General features: G+C 42.9%; 1 protein-coding gene across 1 annotated transcript in view; it reads right to left on the minus strand.

Moving 5' to 3' along the window:
- Positions 1-27457, minus strand: part of si:ch211-186j3.6 (neural-cadherin) — a 283762-nt gene that overhangs the window by 190300 nt on the left and 66005 nt on the right. Inside the window, exons 2-6 of the mRNA XM_053428876.1 lie at positions 22456-22653; positions 19326-19551; positions 14063-14267; positions 7598-7709; positions 675-924 (exon numbers count right to left, since the gene is read on the minus strand). Coding sequence (XP_053284851.1) covers positions 675-924; positions 7598-7709; positions 14063-14267; positions 19326-19551; positions 22456-22653 — 991 coding nt within the window. The remainder of the gene's footprint in view (positions 1-674; positions 925-7597; positions 7710-14062; positions 14268-19325; positions 19552-22455; positions 22654-27457) is intronic.

Genomic DNA, 27457 nt, shown 5'->3' on the forward strand with positions numbered 1-27457 from the left:
CTGAAGCAAAACATTTCATCAGACGGTAAAATAGAAGGAGGCCTACGTCTAATGATCAATTCCAGTATCAACAATTCTGTTGAACACTTCAAACTCCTAATAAATACAATTTAAATAAACACAAAACACCTTGTAAATTCTCATTTGAAATAATTAAACTTGTGAATGCATTTCTTGCTTGATAAAAAATGACTTGGTCATCAAAAGATTTCCTGGCTTATCTCTCACACTGTCAAAACAGCTTTACAACTCCTTCAGACCACATGGAAATCCAGCTTTATGCAGTGGCTCAAATGTGTCATCAATATATGTGCAACGGAAATGTGTGAAGACTAAACTAGTAAGATCGTCCTGGCACTCAGAAGATCTTAGCCTTGAGAGTCAGACCCAGATGGTTTGTCCGCTAGAGGCTTTCCAGAACGGATAAAGAATCCAGGGTGACACTCGAACCGCTTGAGTTCTTCTGTATAACACGTTGCTCTCACCAGAATGACCATCTGCTTCTAAGTGTCTCACCCTCACCAGCAGGGAGGAATCAGACACAGGGTAAGGAGGGTTTAAATTCCTAAATACCTCAAACAAACTCAGTGTCGTCAAGTGCCATCAAAACCACATTCCATTGTTTTGTCTATTGCACGATGTACAACTGTGTAAGAACCTCAGCTCTTACTTACACATGTTGGGAGAACTCAGGCGCCTCATCGTTGACGTTAGCCATTCGGATGCGCACTGTGGTCGTACCAGTCCGAGGGACCTCGCCCTTGTCTATGGCCATCACCACAAACTCGTACAGATGGTTGGGCCTCTCGTAGTCCAGCGGCCCCACGGGGAAGATGGTCCCGTGAGGGGAAATGGTGAAGTCCTGACTCAGGGTGTAATAGGTCAATTCTGCGTTCTCTTCTGAGTCACAGTCGTTTGCTGACACTAAAGAGGAGAACAGACAGTTGGAGAAAGGAAAGACAGAAGTTAGAAGTATTAAGCCGAGACATCACAGAGCCTCATAGATCTCAACCTTTCTTTTAACTCATGCAGTATAGTCCAATACAAGGGCTGCTTTATGAGACACAATATCTAAAGCCCTTCTCCCACAGCATGGTACCGACACAACTCAACTAAAGCCTTGTTTCCACTGATCCCTACTACCTGAATATGTCATCACTACCATGGCTACGCAGGAGGAAGCTCCCATGCTGTCAACTTCTTCCTGTTAGACCTTGTTATTGCAATGAACCCATGAATGGAGGCGTTACTTGTACTTGGACAAGGGTAAGCGCATGAGCTGTGTTGTCCAGTGAAAAACACTCAAAGTAAGAAATTGCTACATAACTAGGTTATTCCCCTTTCTTTCCTTTCATTCCCACTTGGGTTTCTTCAGAAAAATGAAATGACATGAGGCATTACTTGTCAAAGCCTCATTGCTTAGGGCAATACAGTGTACTGATTTAAGAAAGAGAAAATAGAGGCTGAATCTCTTGGAAGGACAATGCTTTTTTTTTTAGCACAGGGCAGCTATTCACTTCTCATGCTCTGACTGAGACGAAGATTCAGTTCTGTAAACTTACAAGGAGCAGGTAAGAGTTACTATTCGCAGCACATGAATAGAAAGGACTGTCATTCTGCACCATTTCTGTCTCTACATCACACACTGAGAATCCATGGAGCCAGGACTTGCTTGGCCACAAATTGATTGCCTTGCTAAAACTGAAAAGACCACCAGGGATTTGAATAAGCATATTTCCTGCTAACAAGAACATTTCAGCATCAAACTCCCTATTCTCCAATTCACCTTACATTGCATTTGGATCATGTGCCAATACACACAAAAACAAACACTCACAAAACCCGCATGAAAATGAATAAATGCATGCACTCCCACATAAACAAAGAAACATGTCATTATTTATTTGAGTTCCTTTACTGCTGCAAAACCTTATGGGAAGAGAAATGCTTCCAAAAAGTTATTAACTGTTTAAATTTGTTTATTCACCTATTCACTCGTATGTGTAGGAGCAGAAACAAATCAAAACCTGGATGTTTGCAATGTTTCTGGCAATCGTGCATTTGCATATAGAGCTGATGATACAAGGGACAGTCACAAAAGACTTTGAAAGAAAGAGTTACTACGTAGTCGAAATTGTTTCAATTCAATATTATTTGTAATATAATAATGATTATGCGAGCAGCTCCAGAGTCAGACAGCTGGACTCACAAACAGTTTTGGTTTTTATTTTATCACTTTATTGCCCGGCTGGTGAGCATGAGCATGCTGAGTGCAGTTTACCTCCATTTCTTAAGGTTATAATGCTGCACACCAACCAACGTTTCCTATCCCACAGCAACATTGATTGATTTAAGAAGAACTAGGCTTTCAAATCAAAGACTGCCTTGCTATTTACAGTAGTCTAGAGCTTCTGTATATGTAATATGTCATATTGCCAAATTACTTACTACAAAAATGGCAACACTCAAAAAAAAACTGCATCAAAACATATATTCTTTATTTTATGTAGTGTGGTGTAACAGATATTTCTGTTTTTGAAATTTATGTCCGCTAAATGTTTTCCTAGCCCTGCAGCCTTTGTTACAGCAACTGTCCTCTTTCTGAAATGCTGCTGTTTCCCTGCTGCAAAGTGATGAACAAGCTCTCATCCAATGAAGAAGGGTAGGAAATGAATTGGAGAACTAGTGCCGGTCCAATTGCACAATGGTCAAACACATGTCACATTTGAGTCAATATTTAATTCACTAAGTACACATTTGTACTCTTCAGAGCACCGTTGGAGCATTTATTTATCTATTTCTGAGTGGGTCCCTCTGTAATCTTAAATCAGCATTGTTGTGCTGGCATCGCTACATAGTGCAGTCCAGGATGCAGCTTCCGTGTCCGTCTAGCACATAATGATGTTGTACTCAAGATGGAAACTGCAGGGGCCTCAGATCTCTATGGAAAGTGAGATAATTGGCTTGCTTGGTACTCTGGAGTTTCTTTTCCAAATTGGCAAAGAACACATTTGTCCACTCTCATGATGGAGCGGATTATGAAATTACCAGCACATGATTTAGCAAAACGAGGCTTGATACCTATTTCTCTCTACTCATACACATAGTGTGTCTTCTAACCTGATAAATGAAGTAAGGGCAACAGGTTTGCCTGATACATTTTAACTGCACTCAGATTCGACTCTGGTGGAATCAACAGTATTTTATCGTTAAATATGTCAAAGCAATTTTTGCATATTTATGAACTTAAATTGTAAGAAAAATAGCACGAGATTGAGTTGTTTAAAAAAAAAAATGGTTTTGATTTAGTGGCATCTATAACAATGAGGACGCAGGTTTAAACCCGACCTGAATACGCTGTTAAACATTGATAGTACATCACGTTGGACATCATGTAAGAGCTTATTCTGAGCTAATGAACACACAATGGTTCCTCATTTCAATTCAAACATACTTCTGGACTTACAAATCCTCCTTAATCCGACACACATGTCCCTCAAAAGTTAATTACCTGTGTTCAAAATTTAAATGTGGAAACTCAAAAAGTACAAAAGAAGCATTTACAGAAATATCAGACACTGAGAGAGTTTTCATTCTTAATATTGGGAACTCTTTCACAAAAGTATACAAAGCCGTCTCCTTACTCAAGCGAACAAATTGTATGCACACGTACAAACACACACACACACACACACACACACACACACACACACACACACACACACACACACACACACACACACACACACACACACACACACACACACACACACACACACACACGCAGCAGCAGCAGCAGCAGCACAGGAGGGGAAAATGTCTTGCCTTCCTTGGTGCACCTGTTGATGGCAGCACGCTGAGCATCTGCTGTTCCTCCTACATCACACACCTCACTCCCTCAGTCAACTCCTCACTACCTAGGATTCACTAGCATTTTTATTGAACCTTTAAAAGAGTGAAAGGGAGAGAGACGGACTGAAATATCTCACCAACAACCTGTTGAAATTATAATTCTATGGGGACCGTGAATATGAGGCCAACTTGAATGGCAATCCATCAATCTTGGTCCCCATAGAAGGCTAATTACAACAAGAAATGTTCTTCTATTTAATGCTAACATGCTAAACTGAGACAAAGAAAATGATACAGCCCCTGATTAACATCACCCTATGAGCACTATTGTTGTGAGCTTAATACCATGCTGATTTCCTCTTAAAGGGTTTGATGCTCCACTGTGTTGAAGAACAACCACAAAGAGCCTACATACATAGACGTTCTGAGAGACACGACGTGTGTTCACATTGTGAATCAGTTACAGATGAAAGAGGGAACAGTCTTGCTATAGAAGCAGGATTTTTTCAATCACGCTAATGTTACGAATAATAACCACATGCAGTCAGCACAGTGGTGCTCGCAGCAGGCCAACAGCATGACAACAGCATGACAACATATTTTCAAGGTGAATACTGTTCTTTAAGTAGAACCACGCTGTTGGGAGATGTTTTTGCACACACGTCATGTCTAATTGCCTGTGGAGCTGCTTCAGTTGATTATTAAAGGTTATACAGTATGTGATCAGATGACAAACGCATGTAATATATTGATTTCACATGTTTCAGCAGCAGCATATGAAAATATGGATTCTTCCCCTGTGGATTGTGTGTCCACAAAATTTAGAAAAACGATGGGACGTCTAACAGGTCTAACTCTGACCTCAATCATGTGACCTTCTACCAGAGCGAATCTGGGCCCAAATGCATGCACACCCTGTAATGTTTATGTGATTTATATATGTTCAATGCTGCCTTGAATCAGATAAACCAGGTTACTGCAATAAACCGCTGCAGCTCCAGTGGTGATCTATTTGCCCCGTGAAGTTGAACTGCTTAAACATTGTGCTGAAAAACGTTGTCTTTTGTTCTTGTCCTGAATGGATTTACTGCACATTACTTCAGAAGTAGTATTCATCATGTTGTGCACTGTAGCTTTTCTCTGTGTGCTTATGTTGAGCCTGAATCCATATATGTTGTTTTTCAAGTACCAAGTACAGAACGGCCGGCTAATGTGACATGGCTACTGTACTGTATGTCTTCTGTAACACAACACATAACATGAGTCATCAATTACACAACCGTATAGTGACAGTTTATCACAGCCCCAGGAGCTGGCGGTAAAAATGGATACTTTCTTATAATTCTCACAACATCATGTTCAGTTTTGCAAAACTAATTAATCCTAATTCTTTTAGGGTTCTGAAAAGTTGCATTATTGTCAAAATGCTGTAAACATAATGTGACTTTTTTTCCAGGATATAGGTGGATTTTACTAGCCGTAGCCATTCTTTTATTCTTTCTTTTTCATCTGACACCATGCATTTTTAAACTAGCTGCACGATTTTTGTCTATTTGACGAATGGTGATAATGAAAGCGGAGAGGGAGACTGCGATGATCACAACAGAACATGATTAAAAAAATAAAAAATTTAACTCAAAAGTTCCTGCCTGCAGCCGGAGCTAATGAGGCCTTAAACTGAGATGTCATGAATGCAATCATCAATAATTTACAGCCACCATGTGATGTTTTATATCCCTGCATTTTGTTCTCGTCAATATTCATTTGCTGCGCTATTGGTATTTCCATATTTAGCCTACAGTAAGTAAAGGAGCTGTGGAGCATCAATGACTTTTAAACTGGAAAGATGGAGAGATGGATCCTGAGCTGCTTTTTAAGTGGAAATATTGTTTTAGAAGCCATGCAATTTGGAGCAATAATTGCACTTTTTAAGATATCACATTTGTCTTAAATGGAGAGTAGGGCTCGCTGAGTTGTCTTTTACAGAGTGTAGAGGGAGAGAAAAGTGTGGAATGATTTGCCCTCAGATTTATTGGCAGTGAATCGTGCCCACAACAGCTACCATTTCCTTTTCCTCTGAGGCTTAATGAAACGTAAGCGATCCGTGTGTGGACGTTAGGATGTTACAGGAAAGGTGAGTCTAATGCAGATGCACTGATGGAAGTGCTGGTAATCTCACGACTTCCAGTGCTTGGTTTCCCGACCAATCAAAACATCAGAATGTCGCAGCTCAACCGCTCCTAGGCTCTGATCACACTTGGCAGTAGCTGGTGTCTTCGTAGATCTAATCACAAGTGGACCAATCCAGCTACATTAGCTCACACCTGAGATTCGAAAATGTCGCCAGCTAATAAGCACAAGCATCTTTCATGTTGTGTATGTGAGAGAGAACAGAGAGAAAGTAAGAGAAAGTGAGCAAAACCCTTTTCAGACATGGACTCTGGAGAAAGTCCGCTCCACTGAGCCTCGACCTCTCACATGTGAAGAATGCAGCACACATTGAAAACTACAGAAACATTTGTGCAGTGTTCAGGTGAAGGGTTGGCGCAGCGTGTAGGAAACAGGTCGTAAAGTATAAACTCTGCTGTGGAGATCACATGTTTTTGTTTTACAGCACATGAACACTGTCTTGACAATCTTGACTTTCCAGGTTGACATCTTTGTCTGTGGCTTCTATGCAACTCCTCTGCGATTCTTTCTGTTTTTACAGTTTTACATCTGTTGCACGTTAGAAACATCATCAACACGCCGTCTCGCTAGACAGGAAATCTTCCCATAATCTGCTGTATTCACAGGAGATTTAATTTTTTATTTTGGGAGGCTGCCAGAAAAAAGTCTGGAGAATGTCAACAACAACTAATATACTAACATACAGGCCCTCCGGACTTTTTCAGGAGACCGCAGCCTAGGAGAGACAGCAGGGGCATGGAAAGGCTGAGCGAATCCATGTGCTACAGCTGTATAATAAAATATAAACTACTCGTTTGAAAAAACTGAAAAATATCTTAGTTTAATTATGAAACGGAAGCAGGTAACAGGACATCAGCTGAGCAGGTGGTCCCTCAATGGCCACACACACACCCCAGATCATCCCTGAATGGGGTCTGAGACATTGGATCTTAACTGTGCCCTCAATGTTTCTTCGCTGCATTCACACCATCACTTCAGAGCTGTCAGAGTGGGATTGGATCACTTGACATAAAATACCAGGTCTCAACAGAGTTATATGCATATTATAGACACTACACATAACCCACTGAGCCTCACCTGCTTTGGCTATATATACATACATATGTGGTCTTTCTTGAATTCTAAAACCATTTTATATCGGTATAAACTAAATAAAAGCTATTTCAACAGTAGAACACAGTGGAGAAAAGTGAACCACTGCAGCATATTCTCCTCAGTAACATGATTATCAGGTATCATTGAGAACACAATGGGATTTTCAGCATTGCACGATATTTTATAAATTTATAAACAAATGAAGTTGAATAGTATAATAACAGAAAAGCAGCTTCCTTCAGTTTATTGATATTTTAAACAAAAGCTAGTAAAAACAGTGCAGCGTTGCTCCAATTCACCTTGCAAGTAAAGTTTGTATAACGTTTGGAAAAGTGAAATGTCATTTCTTTTGTTGTCTGAAACCTAAATCGAGAAAAGTGCATTCAAGGGGACAAACCACAATGTGGAGTTAGGGACGGGAAACAAAACAAGTCTTTTGAGATGTGTGTGGATGTCCCACCTTGCAGCAGGGAGGTCGCCGTCGTCACCGTCTCTGGGACACCATCCTTGCTGTAAATGGACTGGAGGAACTCTGGAACACAGTCGTTTTCATCCACAATAACAACTCGTACCTGAGGGAGAATAAAGGAGGAGATTGAGAGAAAGAGAGACATGGAGGAAGTTAGTGGGGCAGGCTGGGTTGAGGGAGGAATTACAGGTAGAAACAGAATGTGATCGACGTGGTGTGGTTATTTCTGTTTCATTCTACAAAATGCCAGTGCAAAACTTTACTTTGTATTAAATATGAATTTATATCAACCTACATGTGGAGGGTTTTACCTAAACATTACTATGTGGTAATGTCAAGTATATGTTTCAGTGATGCTGTCAATGGGAGAAAAGTAGAAAAGCTGGAGATTAAAAGTAAAAAAAACTTTATATTTTTGTGTTATGAAAATACTGTAAATGTGGGTTAACTACTTCAGGCACCATTTTGCTTTCTTTGGGTCTGGAGTCGTTTTCATCGGGGAGTAACCCAAATTAACCCTATTCCTCACCAAACAGCAAGCCTCATCCCGGCCTCCTCAGAAAGGCGCGCCCTCGCCCTGATCCCTCTGATTTATTTACCCCCTCCTCAGTGAGCAAACTGCTGCAGAGCTGGCACTGTGGTCCCCTTCAGTAGGTCAGCAGAGAATGCAATCTTGTGCAGTTTTTTTTTTTTTTTTTCAGAAGCCCTGAGCCAACAAATGAGAGTGGATCACTGTGCAAAGATGGATTTGTATGGTGTGAGCATAGAGGTGGGTGTATGCGTGTGCGTGAGCCACTGTAATGCTGTTTGGATCATTAGGGACATGAAGGAAAACAGAGCATCTTGTACCAGATGTTGACTGCTGGGTTGCAGTATTCAGGAGGAATAAATACAGACATGGGATGGCAGCTCATCTGACCTCTCCTTTTCCACAAAAAAACAGTAGTTTGCACATTAACACTAAACCTCTCTCAGATCAACACACACACACACAAACACACACACACACACACACACACACACACACACACACACACACGCACACACACAGTTAGTGCAAATACCACTGGTATTAAGTCCCGATAGGTGAAATTAAATTCTGTAATATCCGTTAATCCTTCAGCAAAGATCAGCTACGAATCAATGGAAAACAGAATCTGACCATGGCAACTCCCTGAGGTGATTTAAGTGTGTTTGCCAGTGGCTGCCAATCTTAGTTTGGCTTTGTGAGTGTTTATTTGTGTTTGTGGGATTTTTGTGTATTTGTCTTGTCAGGCCAAACCGAGTGAGCCTATGTGCCAATATGACAGGAACTGGTGAGGGTAAGGCAAGCCATACAAACCTACTGTATGTGTGTGTACAAGGTCTTAGGAAAAGCAAGATTGAATGAGAAGAGAGGGGAAGTCAGGCGTAATAAAGCAAGATGAGCTTAAGCACACACACACACACACACACACACACACACGGGACGGCTCCTGGCAGGTCTCAGGCTGGTTAGGTAACTAATGGTGCCGATGAGTTATCACTCCTGGAGGGAGAAACTTGGAAACTACCTGCAAATTAAAGTCAAGCTCAGTGGCTCCAGTCCACACCGATGCTGCACCTCTGTGCGCTATTCTGGCAGACAGAGACAGATTTCTGAAGAGCAGGATCAAATCAAAAGCTAAAATGTAAGTACAGCAGGATGGCTGCACTGACTTTACCTCTCAAGTCTTTATGGGAAAATAAATTCATACCCTCACTATTAATGCTATGGTAAACTTTAATCAGAGAGGGATAGGATAACATAGCACACCTTAAATCATGAGGTGGTGTCTGACTGCATCGACAGAGACTGTTTAGACAAGGAGAGCAAACTCTTCCTCTGGATAAAAATAATGTAAATACTGTTTTGCGAGACCTAAAACATCTCTCTGAAAAATGCAACTGCCATGAAAGTTGCCTAGGACAAAATGAGAAAACTTTTCCGATGCAGGCTACAGGACTGGTTTATTGAGTTGTTGTCCACCCCGACAATAACAGAAGAAAACTCTGCGCCCCCTATACATTCTATCGCCAGCCACCACAGCTTGTGAGGTATTGTTTGTCGGAGTGAAAAGAGGAGTGGGTGTACCTGACCATGACACAGTCACTGACACTTCAGGGAAACAGTGGTGCAAAACCAGAAGAGCCCACCGGTGTTTTACAAGACACACAAACAATGAGAAGGGCGCTCTGAGAGCACACACCTCCTCCACGGCTAATGCCCTATCTTGCCTTGCGGAAGCAGTGTTTCCCATTCATTATCTAGACTGTGGTGGCCACAGTTTCACAATGAACCCAAAGACTGTTTAAACTTCTTATAATATCCTATATTTGCAGCGCTAATTGCAGTTCTATTTGCAGCATGCTCAAAAGCGCTATCGCACTATCATCCATTAAATCTTTTAGTGTCCATTCAGACCTCATCATGTAAGAAGTAGTTGTGGTTTGCAATGCATTTCTCTCTCTAATGCATTCATTCTGTGGACTTCAGTCTGTGTTGCGCGTGAGACAGACCTCTGTGCGTGTGCACATGCACCCCCTCTACATCCATTTATTTAATTAATTCTGTAGAAAATGGTGGAAAGAAAGTATTGAATTAATTAGGATCCTTTCCAAAATGTTATGGTGTCTTCCTCTGGCCAGGTCCTACCCATCCACAAAGTTTGAAGGAAATTGGCTCAGTAGTTTTTGTGTGACACTGGCAACTATCAAACAAATGTGGACAGACACATAAGCTCCTCTGTGAAGGTAAGAATAGTGGCCAAAGCTTCTTAATAAAGTGTCTAATGGGATTTTGCTCAGGCCGAGAGTAGCACAGTCTGTAGACATTGGATCCAGGATCCCTCACACTTTAAGCAGATAATCAAAGTCACACCTTCATCTGTGAAAGTAAATCTTCTTAGCATCTAAGTACCAAAGAGATAGCTCCAGTGAAACAAGTGTCTACAGGATAGGTTCAGTATCACAGTCCATCCAGCAGCACTGCAGTCTTCAGACTTAGCTCCTTTTACATATTTTCAAATAAAGCCAGATCAAAGGAACACAATTTAACTTCACTTCATCAAGACTGTTGCACAGGTATTGGAAAATGGGCAAGTAGAGGTGAGGCCTCTGCAAGAAGAGTGGATTTGGTGCGGAATTAAATACAGTGACATAATGGCGACAGAGGAGTTAAAAAAGATAATTATTTAAGGTGGACTTATGTTCATCGAATCCAGATGACTGGAACCCAAACACCCTCGCTTTGCAAATCCTCAGCAAAGTCAAAAGATGGATCTTTTATCAGGATTTCACCTTTGTGCAATCGAAAAAAGGAAAAGTTTCCACAGTCACCAGAGATCCTTTGCACGGATGGAGGATGCTGATTGCTGCATGTTCTCCTCTCGGCTCTGTAGGGAGAGACTGTGGCTTCACAAGCAGACTCTCCATAAGTGAATGACAGCTCAACTGCTTCTTTTTCCAGAGGAAGTGTGTTTTCTAAAATATGTATCGATTTAAGGGAGTCTAGTCTCGCAGTTATGAGCGTGAGTCTTCTTTTATTGACCTTCAACTTACATAACACATCAGATGGATGGGTGGTGAGTGCGTTACTCTGCTGCCTCATGAATTTCCCATCGACAATCATCTATAGTGTGTCTCCATGTTCTCTCTTGCCTGTCATTCAGTGTCTCCGGGGAAAAAAATCCATCAGCCATACTCACCAACACATCTATAGTAAGCAGATTTGATGTAAACATACACACACATACACACACACACACACAGACCCACACGCACACGAAACTTGCTGTTTCTGTTGGCACCTGATGCCACAACTAGGTTTCCAGGAAATGAAACTATAAATTTATAATCCAATTTTAAATGCTGACTTAATTATTGGCTTTGATAATATGGCGTTAATTGAGTCTCAGAATTCCCAAGTATAAAGCCTTACTTGCTAGGGAACATTTGTATTCTGCAAGCGCACAAAACAGTATTGGCAAGTGGAAGGCATACTTCACCAGCTTGGTTTTATGCTACGCATGCAAAATGCGGCTCTGCGAGCACAGGGGTGAGATAAACATGAACTTGCCCTTTTCCAAGCGTTCACAACTTTTTAACACCAACAGTCGCTGGCTCGTCAAGTTGCATTTGGAGTCTTTGGAGGTGGGGACAGAGGCTGAAGACATGTTGAGTTAGGCTTTTGTGCTGACATCAGTGCTATATATGATCCATAGAGTGGAGGAGATCAGAGATATGACTGAGGACCGGAGTGTTCAAACTGACCAATCGAAGGAGGGGAGCATCAACCACTGGCCCCGCCTCCAAAGTCCCAATATTCCACTAGACGAGCGAGCAGCTGTCGGGGGGTGTTGAGGAGTCAAAAGTAGGGAAGTGAGGTCTAAGCTCTAAGCTCGGGTAAACACAGTTGTGCACGTAAGGCAAAAACGCTCACTCGTGAATATGCCCTCTCAAGGGGATGGTTCATACATAGATGGTGCCTGTTGGTTCATAGAGATGTTGACACTAAATAAACACCATGCAACTATCTCTGTCTCACTATTAGTGCCTATCTAAAACCATCCGCCCAACGTATAATTGAACCTGCATCCCGCCTGCCATCACATCAAAATCATGCTGAAATGTGTGCATGGAACCTATAATTAACCAGCACAGTCTTTGACTAAAGTATTACCATGGAGCACGGGAGACGCTGCACCTCTAGGTATGATTTGGATATACTGTTGAAAAGAAACTATGCTTATTATATTTACTACAATCATATAGCATGAATATTTTAACAAACAAATATCTGGAGCCGAGTGTGTATCCTTCCTTACCTCAACCATATACTATATCAATAAACCACTTAAGCTTTGTTGTTGTTGCCATTCAAGCCTCCATTATCCTCTCAATTGTTCTAATGTGATGCAATGACTGATACTGTAATTCTGTTCAGGAGGCAGCAAAAAGCAAGGAGAGGGACATTAAAGCTGATTTAAAGTAGAGAGCCTCTGTAAAAGGTTTACTCTGTCAACAAGATTATCCTTCACAACACAAAAATTCCCCACTGCTGATACTGAACACTACACACTCAGGGTATTGGGCCAGTAAATCCTTTTACTGAGATCAGTTGGAGTGTTTTCAGACGAATATGTTGGAGACGGTGGTAAAAACACCACATCAAAAACTGTCCTCGAATGTAATTTCACTCATTTGTGATGCAAGACAACAACTGTCTTGAAATAAAAAACATATGTAAGATCACATGCAATATGGCCAGTTTTCGCACACAGACACACACACACACACACACGTCATCATGGTGTTAAGCTGCACAGACAGAGAGGTGTATGGAGGCCAGGGGCTGTGGTGTAGAAGGTGCTGGCTGTTCAGCGCAGTTGGAAATTAAAAAAAGCTAACCCTGGCCTCAGAGGGCAGGCATAGGGCTGGAGAGTGGGCACACAAGGTCACGTACCATATCCCTGCCAATACCTTTCTTCCTTTCTTTCATTATTTCCCTCTATCCTTCTCCCGTTAGCGCGGAATCTAGCAAACCTCCTCTCATTCTCTTACTTTCCATCTCTCCCTCTCTCCCTCGCTCCTGGTGCTCTGCAGTCCACAGAGTTCCAGAGCGGAGCAGTTGAGGACGGATCGGTTCAGCAGGACATGTTTCAGCCCGAGGCCAGAGTAATGATGGAAAGCAGACCAGATGCATCAATGCCTGCAGCGGTCAGCCGCTGTTCTCCCTCACTTACTCACCGAATGAGGAAGTCACTGGGAATCCCACAGCAGTCAGTCCAGACAGAAATGTCTATTCAGAGTTGAAAAAGCCAGCGTTCATGCTTTCAGAATGCAAATGCAAATGTGCAGTTGTCATTTACTTTGAGAATTGTAATGCTCTTTTGCAATCAATTCCGGTTCAGGGCATCCAATAACAACCCAACTAAAACGAGACTAATCTGGAGGCCCTAAAACAAAACGATAATTTTAACTGCAACATTCACAACTATTACCAGCCACACAGCAACTGTAAATCAATACAATTAAACCCCACAGTTATTCAGCAGCTTAAATGCATGTTCAGCTCAAGGATGTTTCAGAGGAGTCTGGGATTTTACGTCCCTGTGTGGTTTTTTCATTATTTGAAGGGTGTAAGGTAATTAGGATAATTCAACAGCTTTCTCCCAACTATCTACTACTCTACTGGGTCCACAATTCAGTCCCAGAAAGTAAGTAACAATAGCTGCAAATACAGCAGGTCATTATTATCTGTGCTGCTCCAGAAATTGGTAAAATTGGTAGAAGTATTCTTAAGTCGAGGACCCAGAGATATTGTGTGTATGCTGTGCAGACTGTGTAAGACAACGAGACAACCTTGTACTGTCGAAAGAGTTTTGAAGGCTGTCAAGTCGCTGAATTGACCATGGAAATGAGACTTGAACCACAAACCTCTGCTGCACTGCTCATGCTGTCCTGGCCCTCGCATGCTCGCACCAGCAGCAAGTAGCGATGCTGGTCACTCTCGTAGTCGATAGGGCGGGTCAGACTGATCTCACCCGTCTCCGCTGAGATGGAGAAGAGACTGCTGGGATTAATGAGGAGGCTGTAGCTGATTGGTTTGTTCTGGAAGGACACCGCAGGTGTGACCAGGAAGCTGGAGAGACACGGAGACAAAGGTCGATATTGACTGAAGGTGCAGTAGCAGGGCTGGGGCAGATGAGTGCCACGTATATTGTGGCCTGTTTAAATGGATGTCTTCCAAACATGCTTTTGTTAGAGTGGTGCTGCGAAAAATTTTGTGTTTTGGCCATTTGCACTAAGGAAAATTATCCATAACCTTAAGTAAGGAGCCTGTAGGTCACAGGGGCAACAATCTAATGTCATTCTATATGGCAATAATAAGGATCATTTTTCACATGTGTATAACTCCCAAATGTTATCATCATTACATTTTAAGAAAGATAATGACAAGGCTTTGAGAGTAACCATCCTTACCCAATGTTAGTAACAGCTACAGACAAATAAATTACAACTCAGCAAATTAACTTAATTTGTGATGTTTAAACACAGAATGTCTGCTTGTTGTTTCATACCGGCCATTACCTGACATGGCCCTAGTGCTACATCCACATGAATGCATTTTAGTTTTTAATGTTTTTGCAATTAATAAATGGCATCCACTATGTTTTAGTTTTATGATAAGAGACTTTCGAGAACTTTTGCAGGGAAATAAAAAAAAAAAAAAAAATCCCAATGGTACATGCAACTTGGCGATATAATATGGCACGATCATACCAATTGTACATGGTCTTGTGATATGTATTTTCAGACGAGTACGCAGGGACAGAGATTGTTTTGATGCAGAGCTGTAAAGTGTATTCCAGCATGTGTCAAATAGACCTCTGTCGATTAGAATAGAGCTATAGTGGCTGCCTTTAGAGGAAAAACTGCAGTAAAGTACTGAGATGAGTAGATTTTTATTCAGCAACATCCCTGTAGGGAGAGGTATGTACAATACTGTACAGTGTCCACTAGAGTAGCAATAAATACACTAAGGGGTTAGGGTGGGGGCAGTTGTCCATGAAATCCTGAGTTGACGTCTGTTATTTATCACAGAGCTGTACCCAATTTCCCTGATGAAATCAGCGTAAACAACAGACTGGAATATCCACTCTACTGGTTTGCCAAATGTGTCAGTAACACTAAAGAAGCTGGAGGGGGTGTCATGGGTAACAAGACCAATTCAAGGACACCAGTCCTAACCGTACCACTTAACTCAGACCTCAGTGTGTGTGCACTTGTGATTGTATAATACACACAGCAGAGTATAATGTGTGAAAGACACGCACACACTGATGCACGATGATTTCCCTTTAAGACGAGTGCAGAGACCATGTATTACATCCACCACTGCATCCATTACTCAACGTTCACAATTAAACATAGTGCAAGTGTGTTCATGTGTGTGTGTAGATCAATACATGAGGGCAGCGCTGTTACTCATCCAATGCATATAATAATACTCATGGCTCAGTGTGTCCTGCTTATACTACTGAAATCAATTGTAGCGGTCTGTAGAACACAAAGATGTGCTCGCACACCCACAGAGAGAAAAGAAATATTATGCGGGCCCATCAAATATGTATGATGAATTCATCTTTTCAAACACAAATGCAATGTAAAATTAATGCTCATCTGAGTAGATATCAATCACGTCTGTGGTAGAAAGACGTGTCTGAGAGAAACCAGTGTGCAAAGTTGTGCGAGTCTTTCATGTGTATAAACAGTTTCAAGGGGGATTTCTAGTGAGGAGATTTTGGTAAAAAATCATGTGTATCTCTCCTGGAACCGTCACCTTATCGTGGTGGAGAGGTTTGCGTGTCCCTGTGAACCTGAGGGCTGTGTTGTCTGGAGCCTTGTGCTCCTGGTAGGGTCTCTCATGGCAGAGTGGTCTCAGGTGAGGGGCCAGACTAAGAATGGTTCAAAAAGCCTCAATGAATATCGACGGAAGAGGAGATGTGACCCGGCCCAGAGGAAGCCCGGGGCCCCCGTCTGGAGCTAGGCCCAGACGGAGGGCTCGATGGCGAGCGCCTGGTGGCCGGGTTTGCCACGGAGCCCGGTCGGGCACAGCCCGAAGAAACTACGTGGCACCCCCCCTCTCTTCATCTCATGGGCCCACCACCTGTGGGAAGACCCGTTGGGGTCGGGTGCGCAGCCACATGGGTGGCAGCGAAGGTCAGGGGTCTCGACGGACCAGACCCGGGCGGCAGAAGCTGGCTCTGGGGACGTGGAACGTCACCTCGCTGTGGGGAAAGGAGCCGGAGCTTGTGAGGGAGGTGGAGCGCTACCAGTTAGATCTGGTGGGGCTTACCTCCACGCACAGTCTCGGCTCTGGTACCGTACTCCTGGATAAGGGTTGGACTCTATTCTTCTCCGGAGTTGCCAAGGGCGTGAGGCGCCGGGCGGGTGTGGGGATACTCATAAATCCCCGGCTGAGCGCCGCGGTGTTGGAGTTTACCCCGGTAGACGAGAGGGTCGCCTCCCTGCGCCTAAGGGTTGTAGGGGGGAAAACTCTGACTGTTGTTTGTGCGTATGCACCAAACAGCAGCTCAGAGTACTCGGCCTTCTTGGAGACCCTGAATGGAGTCCTGCATGGGGCTCCAGTAGGGGACTCCGTAGTTCTGCTGGGTGACTTCAACGCCCACGTGGGCAACGATGGAGATACCTGGAGAGGCGTGGTGGGGAGGAACGGTCTCCCTGATCTGAACCCGAGCGGTCGTTTGTTATTGGACTTCTGTGCTAGTCATGGATTATCCATAACAAACACCATGTTCGAACATAAGGGTGCTCATAAGTGTACCTGGTACCAGAGTACCCTAGGCCGAAGATCAATGATCGATTTTGTGATCGTGTCATCTGATCTGAGGCCGCATGTTTTGGACACTCGGGTAAAGAGAGGGGCGGAACTGTCAACCGACCACCATCTGGTTGTGAGTTGGATCAGGGAATGGGGGAAATTTCCGGATAGACGTGGTAAGCCCAAACGAGTAGTGCGGGTGAACTGGGAACGTCTGGAGGAGGCCCCTGTCCTAGGTATCTTCAACTCACACCTCCGGCGGAGTTTTTCTGGCATTCCTGTGGAGGTTGGGGACATTGAGCCGGAGTGGGCAGTGTTCAAAGCCTCCATTGCTGAAGCTGCGGCGGCTAGCTGTGGCCTCAGGGTCTTAGGTTCCTCAAGGGGCGGTAACCCTCGGACACCGTGGTGAACACCGGTGGTCAGGGAAGCCGTCCGATTGAAGAAGGAGGCCTTCCGGGATATGATATCCTGGAGGACTCCTGACTCGGTTGCAGGGTACCGACAGGCCCGAAGGGCTGCAGCTGCTGCCGTGTCGGAGGCTAAGCAGCGGGTGTGGGAGAAGTTCGGAGAGGTCATGGAGAAGGACTTTCGGTCGGCACCAAAGTGTTTCTGGAAGACTATCCGGCACCTCAGGAGGGGGAAACGGGGAACCATCCAAGCTGTGTACAGTAAGGATGGGACTCTGTTGACCTCAACTGAGGAGGTCGTCGGACGTTGGAAGGAACACTTTGAGGAACTCCTGAATCCGAATAACACGCCCTCTATGTTGGAGGCAGAGCTCGAGGTTGATGGTGTTTCGTCGTCATTTTCCCTGGTGGAGGTCACTGAGGTAGTCAAACATCTCCGCAGTGGCAAAGCCCCAGGGATTGATGAGATCCAGCCAGAAATGCTAAAGGCTCTGGGTGTTGAGGGGCTGTCATGGTTGACACGCCTATTCAACATCGCGTGGGAGTCGGGTACAGTGCCAAAGGAGTGGCAAACCGGGGTGGTGGTTCCCCTGTTCAAAAAGGGGGACCAGAGAGTGTGTACCAATTATCGGGGTATCACACTCCTCAGCCTCCCTGGTAAAGTCTACTCCAAGGTGCTGGAAAGGAGGGTTCGGCCGATCGTCGAACCTCAGATTGAAGAGGAACAATGCGGTTTTCGCCCCGGACGTGGAACTACGGACCAGCTCTTCACTCTCGCAAGGATCCTGGAGGGGGCCTGGGAGTATGCCCGTCCGGTCCACTTGTGTTTTGTGGATCTGGAGAAGGCGTATGACCGGGTCCCCCGGGAGAAACTGTGGGAGGCGCTGCGGGAGTATCTCCTCAGGGCCATCCAATCTCTGTACTCCCAAAGCGAGAGCTGTGTTCGGGTCCTCGGCAGCCAGTCAGTTTCGTTCTCAGTGGGTGCTGGTCTCCGCCAGGGCTGCGCCTTGTCACCAATCCTGTTTGTGATATACATGGACAGGATATCGAGGCGTAGTCGTGGTGGGGAGGGGTTGCAGTTCGGTGGTCTGAGGATCTCGTCACTGCTTTTTGCGGATGATGTGGTCCTCATTGGATCATCGGCTTGTGACCTTCAGCACTCACTGGATCGGCTGGCGGCCGAGTGTGAAGCGGCTGGGATGAGGATCAGCACCGCTAAATCTGAGGCCATGACTCTTAGCAGGAAACCGATGGATTGCTTACTCCGGGTAGGAAATGAGTCCTTAGCCCAAGTGAAGGAGTTCAAGTACCTCGGGGTCTTGTTCGCGAGTGAGGGTACTATGGAGCGTGAGATTGGCCGGAGAATCGGAGCAGCGGGGGCGGTATTGCGTTCGCTTTACCGCACCGTTGTAACGAAAAGAGAGCTGAGCCGCAAGGCAAAGCTCTCGATCTACCGGTCGATCTTCGTTCCTATCCTCACCTATGGTCATGAGGGCTGGGTGATGACCGAAAGGACGAGATCGCGGGTACAAGCGGCCGAGATGAGTTTTCTCAGAAGGGTGGCTGGCGTCTCCCTTAGGGATAGGGTGAGAAGCTCAGTCATCCGTGAGGGACTCGGATTAGAGCCGCTGCTCCTTTACTTAGAAAGGAGTCAGCTGAGGTGGTTCGGGCATCTGGTAAGGATGCCCACTGGGCGCCTCCCTTGGGAGGTGTTTCAGGCACGTCCAGTGGGGAGGAGACCTCGGGGAAGACCCAGGACTAGGTGGAGAGATTATATCTCAACACTGGCCTGGGAACGCCTCGGGATCCCCCCGTCAGAGCTGGTCAATGTGGCCCGGGAAAGGGAAGTCTGGGGCCCCCTGCTTGAGCTGCTCCCCCCGCGACCCGACCCCGGATAAGCGGATGACGATGAGATGAGATGAGATCATGTGTGTATGTGTGAACTCACGGCTGTCCTTCAGGGGTGTTTTCGGGTAACGCAATAGTAAAGGAGGCGTTTGAGAACTGTGGCGGCCTGGCTCCGGCAACCACGGAGACCACAGCGGGGGCACTGCGGCTGCCCAGCCGGTCGGCAGCCACGACTGTCAGCAGGTACTCTCTGTCCCGCTGCAGGGGGAGGCCTGTGGTCCGTACCTGGCCGCTCTTCCTGTCAACTTCAAATCGACCATCACCGCCTGCAGAAGAGAGGAGGATATTACACATTTCTAACACCTTCTTCACACAAGAAATGTACAATATTCATTGGACATTACACAGGAAGCAGTTCAAAAATGAGATATACATCTGAGATCTAAATGCAAAAAATACAAATATTACAAAAAAAAGGAGAACATAAATGGAACAAAATCAAAAGAGTCCAGGTTCAGTATAAACTTTTTATGTATAATAGATGACTCAACACATTGGCAGGGCTGATAATAACTTCTGTTACTTGACACAATCACAAGGAGACAGATTATTATAGATGGTATGCATTGGCAGAATAGCAGTGAGACTGTGTTTCACAAAAATATGATGAGCAGATGAACTAGAGAAATGCAGAGTATTATTTCATGATGCAAGTTTATCCGTGTTGAACTTCATCTTTTTCGTCCAGACCTACTTCACACTGTGGAGGCTTTCAGCTTAAAAGTAGAGACATACCAACCCCTGGACAGTCTCTCTCCATTTCAGCTCAGAGTCAAGCAGTGCAGAGGGCTACATGGCAAGAGGGTGTGTGTAAATGCTTCTGCCTTTGAGAGCTGTCAAAAATAGTGTAAAATCTCGTTGAGCATGTGCCAGCCGAGTGATAAATGTGGCTGAACGGTCAGTTTTCATAGTTGATGAGATTTGAAATGCAAAGAGCAGAGCAACTGGAAGTAGGATGTTAAAATCCGCGAGCTATATGGAACATAACAGGTTGTGATAAGACATCCGAACTACAATGTGTTTGCAAAAGCTATAATTTGTTTTACTTTGGAGTGAACTGACCTGAATAGGAGGCCTTCTTTCATCCACAAAAGGAACTGAGCTCAGTTCACAGAAGTGTCGCACAAAAGCACTGTGAGAGTGTGATTAAACCTTTAATGTACAAAACATCAATTCAAACCAGAGAAAAGTTGAATCGAGACGCTAACATCAATGTTTATGTTTTTTTTCCCTGTAATTTCTTTTCTCAATTTCTTTTCTGTCGGTCCCACAGGGGGAACATTTTAAGATGGCCTTTTTATAGACAGTGGTTTAACAGATTCTAACAAGAGCAGAAGAAATCACTGTGTGACAGACGATAAGAAACAAAATCACATTGTGCAGTGGAGAAATTACTTTGACATTACATAAAAAAATAGCTCCATGAACTCCAAATTCATGCTCAGCAGAGGCTTGAAATTTCAGGGAGCAGTAGGAAGAGACTCGATTCTACATCATGATCTGGTTTGCTTCAGGGACTGATATCTATGTGTGTGTACAATTTGACTGTTGGGTCTTGGTGATCTGCCAGTCAATTTTTCGTTTTGTTTTTCCAGTCAGCATACAGGTACTTCTGGGGACAGATTCACCGTGCAGTGGCTGCAAAGTGAGTTCTTCTCACTTTGACGTTGCTCTATGGGATAAAATCATTCTACCATGTTACATCATCCTGTGAACTTGATGAAGATGTCTGCGACAGGGGCAGGCATGCAGCTGTGGATCTGGACCAAGGGTGAGTAGGAGAAAGCAACTTCATTCCAAATAGTCTCTGGTTTTACTTTTATATCCGGTGTCGGCAAAAATACAGTTTCACAGTTTTTGATCTGTCATAAGTTTAGTAAGCAAGAATTAGATTAAAAGGATAACTTTGTTCCTAACTGAAACTTTGTGAATGTTTAAGGGTTCTGTATATAAAATCAGTTTGCTTACTTCAGCATAGGGTTGCAAAATTCCGGGAATATTCAAAGTTGGAAACTTTCCATGGGAATTAACGAGAATATACAGGAATATACGGGAATATACAGGAATATACGGGAATATACAGGAATTAACGGGAAATTGTGCGGGTAATTTATACTAACTGTATTTACCTTGTAATATACAGACATAAATATAAACATTTGTTTTGTCAGGCTGATTTGTGCCCTGAGGAAACTTTGGGCACTTGACTATATGGTTCTGGATCTGTGTCATTCTTAACATAGGTCTTTGCATCGTATTTGCAAATGTACACAGCCTTTCCTTCTACATTGGCTGGGGTGAAATGTCTCCACACATGAGATAGTGCACGTGGCAATGCTCTGTAGAATAAGATGAGAAAAAAGCTTGTAAAAAAACACTAAAGCAATACCAGAGATATAAATAGTTTGCCAAACAATTGGAATAGTCTTTAAAAATATTTTACAATTGATGGATAAATGAATAGAAAGAGGCTAGATGAACAGATGAACCATCCTCAATCATATTTTCCCCAGTAATATCATCGAAACTTACCTGACTAGTCCGGCACACTACAGCAGGCCTCTATAGCCCTGCTGTAGTGTTCAGGATGCTGGGAATTATCTGTGCATGTGATGGAGAAATGCACAGTGGAGGGTTGAAATTCAACGTGCAGCGTGTGTTGAATTCAATACATCTTTAAAATAGAGTTTTGAATGATGTTTTTATTGCTCAGCGTTTAATTTGCGTATATATTTTTTTTTCAAAATTCCCGAGCTGTATATTCCCATGGAAAGTTTCCGGTAAGTTTCCGGAAATGTGCAACCCTACTTCAGCATGATAACTGCTTGACTGAATCTAAACATATGAGTATCCAAACCAAAACCCATGGCATGGAAGTTCAGATGTTAAGGGTTAAGATTAAAACTCAGTAGTGGTTCATTTATCAGGGCGAAATATTGTTTTGTTACAACCACAGGTTGACTCAGCATCATCGCATAAACGGCACGGGCGTAAGAACTCGCTCTGCTCTAATTAATGCATCCTAATGCCAGTAAAGCAGCATGAAGAATACCAGGGTCCTGGCACCTAAACCTCAACGTGAGGAGTAAGGAATAAGAACTTACCTTGTCTTTAAAAAGTAATGTTAAACCATCACACAACCAGGAGAAAAGAAGAAAGAAATAACCTACCATCTGACAGGAAGTACTCCACTTCACCGTTGTTGCCTTCATCCCCGTCTTGGGCATTGAGCTTGTAGACAAGTGAGCCTGCAGGGGCATCAGGTGCAACCACAGCAAGGTAGGGAACAGGAACCATGCTCCAGTCTGGGACATTGTCATTGACATCTGTCACAGTCAACTCCACTCTGATGAAGTACCACTCTGAACCTGGGGAAAGAACAACAGTAGAAGAGACTTTAGAAAGGGTCACAGTTTGGAGAGGGTCAATCAAGGTGCTAAATGTGAGGAAACACTTTTTGGGTGTCTGGGAATAAGATTAAAGGACGCACCACGGCAATACACACAAGTATCACAAGAACAGTTTTGAATTTTGATCTGTTTCCTGGACATCACACACTAATATTTTCATCGAGAAGCTCACTCACAGATTAGTTAAAGATGAAAAATAACAAACGCTCTGTACAGTCTGTGGTATTCTGGATTGTCTACTTATTGAATAAGGCAAGGCTCCAGTACACTTTACACCACATATAAACAATGGTCACTCCTGCTGTTTCAGATTATTAAGCTACTGGAGAACTGAGGTTTGTGCAAAAAATGATCAGGCAAAGTAGACGCATAAGAGAGAGAGGTGATGAGATGCAGCTAGCCCCTAACCCGATAAAATTTAAAGGAGAAAAAGTATTTGCTCAAGCCATGCAGTATTTTTCTTCTCTATTCTTATTCGGTTTTAAATTACACTGTCTTCTCCCGCATGTCATTTCATCCGTGAAAGTGTCACGTTGACACCAGACAACAGTAATATGGTACCACTTACTGCACTCGTATAGCCAACAGTAATTATAGTAGCACTAAGAAGACACATCAAGGTTTCACACAAACCTTGAGACATGCAAAGAAGATGCTGCACAGCAGTGTTAGCTGTTTGCAGCAGGGGAGCGCCGGAATAATTTCAGTGAGCGACCCATTAGACGGCTCTCTCAGTTGTCCGTTTTGTTACTTGTTGGGAGGAGGATTGGCTGATTCGTATATGGAATAGTTACACTATACAATCTTATCTCTGTAATTGTCCGGAACTAATTCACCATGGGTGCAACAGCAAGTCCAGATGATGAATTTTCTCCACCTTTATATTGTACTTTTTCCGGCTGTAATCAGCATCCCTTGTAGGGAAATGAGAAGGGCCTTTGTGTGACTGACTGTACTGTAAATGATGGAGGGATGCAAGGTGGATAGGAGGAGAAGAGCAGGAGGGGGCAAATAGTATTTTCAGAGCAAGGGCAATCAAGTAATACAGAGCACAGCGAGAAAAAACAGCAGGGAGAATAATAGCTGTGCATCGCATGAACAGGATTAAGAGTGAAACGCAGAGGCTGAGAAATGACCCTGTGGTTGTTATAGAAACAGCAGAACAATGAAAAGTGGAAGATGGCAAAATTAAGAAGAGAAAGAAAAAAGACAAGCAAGCAGTTGCATAAATCAATGGCATTAGAGAAGAGAGAGAGCGAGGGAGCATTACAGAGAAAAACCATAAGCGGACATCAAAAGAAGAAGGAAAAGCGGAATTAACCATCCACATCTTACAAAACATATAGCACTGCACTTAACTCTGGGGTTGAACCAATGTATTTGTTGATGATCACTCTCTCTCTCACTCTCTCTCACTCTCTCTCACTCTGTCTCCCTCCCTCCCTCCCTGTGGTCGTAACAGATTCAGAATTAATTGGCAAAGGGACAATGTAGCTTTGGGGAAGAAGGGACGGCATTACCCAGACAATAAATCACTGGGCTAATATACAGAGCGCTATGCCAAAATGCATCACACACACAAACACACACACACACACTTTTTTTCTCACTAATAATGATCATCAGTGGATTAGTGGATAATGAAGGACAATAGGGAGATACAGCTTGATGCTATTGCCATCCCTCACACTAATGCTCCTCATAGGATTTAATGATATGTCGCAATCCCTAGAAACAGTAGGACCTGCAATTACTAACTAGTGATACAGAAGGCTTTTTTATGGCCATCGACCTCAGTTGCTCAAATAGGTTGCAAGACGGACCATGGTAACATGTCAATTTTCTCACAGCGTTCTCGTTATCTTGTTCCCAGAGCACATGCAATGTGTGTGAAGTCATGAAACCTCATCCTCGAACACCTTTAATGTAAAAGTGAAGGTTGTGTTTGCTGCGTATTATTCATGGTAATTGATTTTTTTGTCACAATCGGAACTCTTACTCTGGTCAAGGCTGAAAAAAAGCAGCATTTCTCTTTTAAAATTTTCTGATGAAATTTGTCAATATTCTATTTACAGCCAACGCTCTAATTCTCAGCACATAAAAAGCAGTAGCGCTAAAGTGATAACTCTAGTGATAATACTTAATAATCTCTATAATTATTATAAATAATGTCATTCGTTTTATCAGAACCTCTGCTGCCGATTCAACTATTGTTTTCATATTTCGTCGCCAGGTCACATTGATTAAACCCCAAAGGAAAGATATTTCTGAATATGATATTGATACCAATAAAGAGAATGTGTGTAACAATATTTAAGGCAATAACCTAATATCATTCCAGATGACTAACTGGGCTGGCAGAAGTCATCCTGTGTCATGTCTGCAAGAGCAGAGCAATAGATACTATCTTTTATCAAAGTATGAATACATTTATATCCTTAGAAATATAAACCATCAAATTCAGAAAAATTATCTATCGAGAGAGCAGGATTAAATGAGAATTTTCATTGGGGGATTTAATTTCCTTTGAATCAAATAACAGATAAATCCCATTAGTTTGTGCTGATATAAAAATCATATACGCTGCTCATCGATTTGCAAGGGCTAAATACAACCAGTGACATTTAAATCATACACTGTACGACATTGACTTTATAAATATACTGTGAAACTCTATGTCATATCATTTATAGATACTATTTGACACTACTACCCCAATTTTAGAATAATTTGTAACACAAAAGACACTTGTCATGAGGACTGGCAGCTTTTGCAGTTTTCACTTTGTTCTAGTTTTTCACTGGTTTGAATTTGAAGAGCCATCCACTGGGTCTTCTGGCAGCACATGGGACAGCAGTTCCACTTGTCTGCCAACACAAATACTTTATACTATCAGAGTAGATAGATAGATAGATGCTGCTGATTTAATATCAAAGTTTTATAATATTGTTGGACAATATCAAAACCGGTGCAGAACAAACAGATGTTGTGTCTTTTGTTATTCCATGCAGTCCTCTTCCTTCATAAAAAAACAAAAAAAACATCTGGGGACCTTACAGATTTATTTATATATTGTGCTCCAGCTGATGCTCAAGAATCAAGCTTTCGGCAACAAATCAGATTCCTTCCCCCGCTGCCACAAAATACTTTATACAACTTTTTACATGAAGTTACGGCTGCAACTGAGCTTTATTTCCATCCCCATTCAATCCTTTCATTATGTCTTGATTGTTTGGCAATTTTAAATTATAAAAGTAATTATTTAATTATTATAGTACATGCCAATGAATTGATCAACAACTCATTTAGTTAATTACTGCAGCTCCACATGCAGCTGTGTTCTCCAGATAAGGCAAATGCAGTGGAAAGTGAATTAGAAACAAAGGTCTGATCTGCTCATCCCCCTCAGCCAATGAAGAAACTCTTGACTCTTTAGGATATGAAACAATGCAATTTATAGAAAATGCAATCTTGCGTTTGAGAAGCATGAGTCCCAGTCAATACAGCTGGAAGCTCACAGAACGTTCAGCACAATCGCAGTTATAAGGATTCAAAGATGTCACTATTAATGACTAGTCAATTACCAGGGGCTAAATATAGGACTTTTCATACTGGAGTCAGAGTTTGGGGTCCTAAACTTAGATGGGGTGAAGTAAGGATAAGGACAGACGGCAAAACACCAGCGGCAGTTATTAGTAGTGAAAAACAAGTGTTGACACAAAAGCATTACGTGCTGGAAATGGGCAGATTCTCCTGTTAAGACACATCGCACTACAATAGACTGGGCAATAAATCAAAGAAATAAGATTGATTATATTTACATACAATTCCTGCATGTAGAAGCATTGTTCTTTTACAGAATGTCAAGCTGGCATTTCTGATCCACAGTGTATGCAGGTCACCACATCGGCCATTCTTAATTCAAATTCTTATTTTATTCTGAGAAAGATAAAAATTACGTCTTCAATATGTAGCTCTAGGAGGATTTATGACATTGCACTTCCATTCATGATTAGACTGGGATAACTTTAAAAAAAGGATAATAGTTAGGTTGCATTGAAAAGGTTGGAAGGGAGATGAGCAGAAAGAGCTTATGCTCACCCAGTTGACCCTAAACAGTATGTGCATTCACATAACTCTGTAGTGAAGCTGCAGGCTAGACGCTTTGTACTGTTTCCTTTGATGGACTTGCACTCTTATTCCTCACTTGTGGATGTCAAACTTACTGTTTCTTACTTACCTTCTTAACACCATATTTTGTAGCGTCTAGACAATAACCTCCTCGTATGTGAAGGACACATAACTGTGACAAATACTACCACAAGCCTGTACGAAGCTGAAAGGTTTAGGCAACAAAGAGAAGATTAGATATTTAACTGTATAGTTAGAAGGTGAGTTTTATCATAAATTTATATATACTACCAAGTAATGTCATCTTTCCTGTCAGTAAAGATGTACTTTTGTATCACCTTTGACCACCTTCTGTTTCACTCGACTGTCAGTTACTCTTTGCATGAAGGGTTTCTTCCACAGATCATTCTGAAAAGCTGAGGACCCTACCAAACTCATCTACTACTATTTATTTTTCCAAAATGTCCCTCTTCAATCACACAAATATCATTTTACAAACTGTGCTTCTAACAAACCCATAGTCAGGTCATATTTTCTGGAAAACTATTCTACCTCACTTACAGACCAACTGTTAGGGGGGTTGCACAAACAGGAAAGGGTTAATTTATCCAGTGGCAGAATGGTCTCCATC

This window comes from Pleuronectes platessa, chromosome 1 (assembly GCF_947347685.1).
Source record: "Pleuronectes platessa chromosome 1, fPlePla1.1, whole genome shotgun sequence".
Lineage (NCBI taxonomy): Eukaryota > Metazoa > Chordata > Actinopteri > Pleuronectiformes > Pleuronectidae > Pleuronectes > Pleuronectes platessa.